The sequence below is a fragment of the Mytilus californianus genome, unplaced genomic scaffold (genome assembly GCF_021869535.1).
Source record: "Mytilus californianus isolate M0D057914Y unplaced genomic scaffold, xbMytCali1.0.p SCAF_17, whole genome shotgun sequence".
In the NCBI taxonomy this organism is placed as follows: Eukaryota; Metazoa; Mollusca; class Bivalvia; order Mytilida; family Mytilidae; genus Mytilus; species Mytilus californianus.
The window spans coordinates 8,612,485-8,618,269 of NW_026262659.1; the positions used below are offsets into that span (position 1 = coordinate 8,612,485).

At 30.6% G+C, this 5,785-nt stretch overlaps 1 protein-coding gene across 1 annotated transcript; it reads right to left on the bottom strand.

The window, feature by feature from the left end:
- Positions 1–730: 730 nt before the first annotated feature.
- On the bottom strand, positions 731–3,817 carry LOC127726350 (uncharacterized). The gene is made up of 3 exons (XM_052233716.1): positions 3,679–3,817; positions 1,829–2,022; positions 731–1,584 (listed from the first exon to the last, which is right to left on the bottom strand). Exons 1-3 carry the CDS (start codon positions 3,773–3,775, stop codon positions 1,465–1,467), a joined length of 411 nt encoding a protein of 136 aa, XP_052089676.1. The 5' UTR covers positions 3,776–3,817; the 3' UTR covers positions 731–1,464.
- Positions 3,818–5,785: the final 1,968 nt, after the last annotated feature.

Here is a 5,785-nt window from a genome sequence, read left to right on the forward strand (position 1 = left end):
AAATTGGATTATCAAATTAAAGAATTAGCTCTTCAATAATATAAGTTAATAATTTATTTCTTCTTTCATTATAAAGAGATATTTTGCTTGCTTCAGTAAGTCATTCTTAACCTTAAAAGTATAATGGGATAACAGTTCAATCAATTGAATTAAAAGAGTTATCTGTCCCTTTTTGAGAGATTTTTTTATCATTCCTGGTTGATTGTATAGGTAGAAACTTTAGATAAAGATATAAACCAGCATATTACAAAAAAACTTCAAAGAGATTTGTTAAAGGGGCATTTAATTTTCAAATCAAATCAATATATTAGAAAAATAATTTTATACATGTATCAAATTACAAATAAAATGACATTCCAAATTGAATAACTACTAGTTGTAATCAGTGAATATGTATTGATAAAATATTTATTTGTTTTAATTGAATTTCGTATGATTTTTACTACAAATTTACAATGTTGAAGCAACATATGGTCTGAAAACTCTTTGGTAAAATGACTCCAGTTTTGGAACAAGACAGTTATTACAATACTCCTCATTTTTGTACAAACAAATCACATAAGGTATAAACAACAAAGTAACATAGAGATCTTTTGGTGACAAAAAGCTGCCCTTGAATTTGATCATAATAATTACTGCTCTCTTTCAAAACAATATTGCCATTACTATCCATCTGTAAAAAATTGAAACTTGGACCAGGCTTAACATCCTCATTTCTTCCATTGTAGGGCATTTAATTTCGACAATTGCTTTACCATCCTCTGAAATGGCATCAGGTGAAGCACCAAGGAAAGATTTATCAATACTGACATAAAAACCACATCTTTTAGCATTCATATTAAATTTTAAATTAAAAGCCTTCAATGCTTTAGCTTCATAGTTTTTGCCATGACTAAGTGCTTTGCTCTGAATATTTGAGCCATAAAAAAGTGAATGACAAAATTTGTTAGTGTTCCGTCTTGAAGTGACTTTACAAATCTCGCCGAAGGTAGATGCTGTGAGTCTCCATCTTCTTTCTTCTAACCACTTGGGACTGCAACTTTGTAGGCGGGAAGACCTCTCAATCAAATCTATATCTGATTGTGTAACCTATATGAAAACATAATATCATTCTGATTGATTGATTCTAATATCATGATCCTGTAAATTAAAAGAAGAAAAACTTTGAATAATTTAATTTAGTCCACTCCTTTTTGAAAATAATTGTTTATCCATGATTCCATATCTTTATTAAATTAAGACTTAAAATCATTACCAAAGTAAAAATATCTAAAGCATTTTGAAGAACATAATAGGAAAGCTCAATGACAATATTAAAAACCCTCTCTTATTTTGTCGTGTTAAGCATTAGGTAAATTTATACAACAGATTAATGATTGATGAACTTCATGCATCCTTATGTCATTTTTCCTGGGTAACTTGCATTTACATTTTTAGTATATTTCTAGGACAAAGGGGGATAACTCAATTTTTTACCAAACTGTGATCCAAATTTATTGAACCAGTTTTTAATACCTTATTTGCTCTATCAACCCAATGCTCAGTAAAAGGCATGGGACAATAATCATGATCTTTGGCTGCTGCCTGAAAATAAATATAAAACAATGAAGTGATTTATGATATTAATGGAAGAAATGAATATTTATGAATTTATTAAATGTTGTTATGACTCATGAGGGTCAGTGTTTATGATATACATAGATTAATGAATTTACCAATATAGAAATATATATATAATATATAATATGTTATTTTTATTGTATTGTTTATTCTGTTAAACTGTTTATGTTGATATATTTATACAATTATAATAAACAGTCACACTTACCTGAATATCAGCTTTTTCATACAAGTATCTAATTGATAAGTCCATTGATGATACACTGCAGAAGTTTGTTACAGTGTTTTTGATGTGGTCATTGTAACCTGGGCAGTTTCTGTATTTAATTGGTCTAGGATCAGCAAGATAAACTGGTGCCAGCTTTCTCTTAGTTGGCAACTTTTCTGCTTTCACTGGAGACCCTTAAAAGAACAGAAGTAAACTGCAAAGATGCATTTTACTATGCAACAAAAAATCTGGAAGTTACTTTTTATCTAGTTAATTGGTAGCATTTGTCATACAGTTTTTTGTCTCGCCTTGGAGATTATTTGGCCCCGCCCCCTCAGTCAAGGGCTATTGACTTTTGAAACTTTTCATAGTTAACATGTATTAGTTTGTGATTAGGTCAATTTATGGGGAGGAACCACTAATGGTAGGTCAATGATATTTGGTATGCAGTTGTATAAGCATTAGCATATTCATTTTTCATGGAGATTATTTGGCTACGCCCCCTTAGTCATGGTCTATAGACTTTGAAAATTTTGCTAAGTTAACATGTTTTAGTTTGTGATTAGGTCAGTTCAAGGGGAACCATTAGTGGTAGGCCAATGTTAATTGGTGTTCAGTTGTATAAGCATTAGCACATCTCATTTCCATGGAGAATATTTGGCCCCGCCCCCTCAGTCATGGTCTATTTACTTTGAAACTTTTGCTTAGTTTACATGTATTAGTTTGTGATTAGATCAGTTTAAGATGAACTGCTAATGTTAAGTCAATGATATTTGGTATGCAAATTTATTGGCATTTGCAAGTATCGTTTCCATGGAGATTATATAGCCCAACCCCTGATCATGGTTCATTGACTTTGAAACTTTAACATAGTTTACAAGTTAATGTTTGTGTTTAGGTTTGTTTAAGAACGACTTATAATAAGTCAATGGTATTTGGTATGCAGTTGTATTAGCATTGGCACATCTCATTCCATGGAGATTGTTTGGCCATGTACCTTCAGTTATGGTTCATCGACTTTGAATATTTGTATAACTTACATGTTAAAGTATTGCTATTTTAATTTCAACATTTGCATGATCAAAATTACAAAAAGGCGAGACATATCTCTGTGATAACAGTTTATTTTACCCAAACTATGAATACAGATTCATGTTGTGGTCCAGTTTGTAGTAACTGATGCTGATGTGTCAATGCATCTTGGTAAATACATTGTTGTCAGATGGTTGTCGTTTGTTGGTGTGGTTCATAGGTGTTACTTTTTTTATATAGATTATTAGACTGTTGGTTTTCCAGTTTGAATAGTTTTACAATAGCCATTTTTGTGGCCATTTATAGCTTGCTATTCCATGTGAGTCAAGGCTCCATGTTGAAGACTTGTCTTTTGACCTATAATTATTAACTTTTATACATTGTGACCTGGATGGAGAATTGTCTCATTGACCATGTTGACACTCATACCACATCTTCTTATTTATACTGCAGATCTTAATTGGTACTGAAGTAAGCTAGACCAAGGGAAATTATGTCAATCTAACCTACATTTCACAATTGAGTATCTGTGATGAAGTTCTGCTCAATACTTTATTCTACAGCATAAACTAAAGATGATATTTTTATAACACATGGTACAATGCTAGATCTGGTTCAGAGATTGTTAAGGTGTATTACCAATGTGGAAAAAGTTATAAAGTATGTAATTGAAATTTATAAAAGGGTAAGTTTTGGCAAATTTCTGGTGATTAATGAGATTTTTGCTTAAACTGTTTCGTCCCTGCCAAGGGTACTCGTCAGGTGGCTTTAGGCTACCACTACAGTTTTGCACTATGAAAATCACAAAAATTACATACCACTATATGATGATTTTGGCTTGGTAAACATCATTAAAGTGTCAGTACACGACCTTCCTGTATTTACATTGCCAGTTGCTATGAACTCACTAATCATTATTAGCACTGCTGCCACATGCTTGCAGGATCCATGTGGTCCCCTTCCAGCTGGACATTCACAATGTGAGTTCAGTGGATCACCTGAGCTCTTTTCAAGTTTCAACCTGTAGTTGTAAGTTACCTGAACACAAAATAAATTGTAAATTTGAAGGTAATAGAAACAGAAGCAATGAAATTTCATGTGTGATCTTTTGAAGTGAAGCTGACATTTAAAAAATAATGAATAACTAAGATGTAAAAATAAATGTATCTTTCAAAACTAATAATAAGTGAAGATTCATGATTACTAAATATTTCTCCACTAAGATAAAGATTAAGAGCAGAAAGTGTAATGATACCTTTCTCTTCATAGCTGCTCCTACCACACCACTAAGAAATATCCCATTATCATTTTTTAAAATAGAACACGCTAAAACTCTATGGCTTTCAAACATCAGTTGACCATTTGTCATAGATTGCAGGTCACCACTATACACATTGTCCTCTAAAAGATAAAAATTATATTAATCAATTATAGGTATGTGTTGCTAGTCCCTAGTTTTCTATGTGAAGTTTTGTTATTGATGTTTATCCTTTTTTTTTTTTTTTATTTATTTTTGTCCGTGGTATTTTTTTTCTTCTTAAATGTATAACTTAAGAGTGTCCCTTTTGTGTCTTCCTTCTCTTTTAAATATTTAAATGTGAAGGTATAACAGTTATAATAATTAAGAAGCAAAAAGATTTTATAGGTACAAAAAAACACAGTTATTATAAATCAAGCATGAAGATCATAAATAAACAGGGTTAACAACATGTACTTACCTGCCATCCTATACAAGAAATAAGCCTCTATTTGCTCTCTTGATAATTTCGGCATGATGAGCTTGTGCTCCTTCTTCAACTGTTTAAACCCTGAAACAGGCCATTTTACCTCCAATGGCTCTGGAGCATGGATAACAGGATTTTTGAAATTCTGATTTTTATCATATGCTCTTAGTCTACAAAAGAAAATAAAAAATGTGTTTTTTGCAAATGAATTAAAAAAAAAAATGGAATGAAGTGTTCTCAAGTATACAATTACAAAATAATATTTGAGTATTCTAAAATTACATTTATTGAATTAAAATGTACAAGGCATTGGATAGTTGTCTCATGGCATTAGCAATCATATCACATCTCCTTATTTTTGTTTAAAATGAATGTTTAAAAAGTATATAATGATGTGAAGTATTCGAGGAAATAAAAACAGTAAGTATAAATAAAGAATATGTTTGAGAAACATATTTTGGAAGAAACACATACATGTACATGTAGCTGGTGCTTATTCTCTACCAAATATATACAGGGAGCATAAATACTCACTGTAATTTTTATGACTGAGGGGACTGGATATTTGTTTGCAATTCTTTCCATGGCCAAAAATATGTATCACCTATCACCTACCCAATTTTGCTATATATATATATATATTTAATATTTAATATAACTAATATTATTCAAAAGATAAATTCAAGATTGAAGTTCCTATACAGACAGGCCAAATGTTTATCAGAACAATCTAGAAAGACTCTAGTTACAGCTCTAATTCAATGTCATTTTGACTATGCCTGTTCTGCATGGTATGCTGGTGTCAGCAAAAAATATAAAGATAAGTTACAAGTATTACAAAACAAATGTGTTAGATTTATAAAAAATACTGGATATAGATCAAAAGTTGACCATAATGTATTGAATAGTATTGGTTATGTCAATATTGAAAATCGTGTTAAACAATTGAGATTAAACCATGTTCATAATATCTATTACCATCATTGTCCTAATTATATGTATACAAATTTTACAAAGGTGAGACATCTTCATCATCATTTCACACGAAATAGTGAATATAACTTCTGGGTTCCACCAGTAAAGAGTCAACAAAAAGATACATTTTATTTTAATGGCATACAAGATTGGAATATGTTGCCAAATAATGTTAAAAAAATAAAGAAAATAAAGGATTTCAAAATTAGTGTTAAAGAGTACCTGA

Excerpts from the sequence above, each read along its gene's own strand:
- LOC127726350 (XM_052233716.1), bottom strand. The coding sequence starts at position 3,775 with ATGATTAGTGAGTTCATAGCAACTGGCAATGTAAATACAGGAAGGTCG. Across the intron at positions 2,023-3,678 it reads GCCAAAATCATCATATAGTG|GGTCTCCAGTGAAAGCAGAA; the intron begins GTATGTAATTTT and ends TGTTCTTTTAAG. Across the intron at positions 1,585-1,828 it reads ATGAAAAAGCTGATATTCAG|GCAGCAGCCAAAGATCATGA; the intron begins GTAAGTGTGACT and ends ATTTATTTTCAG.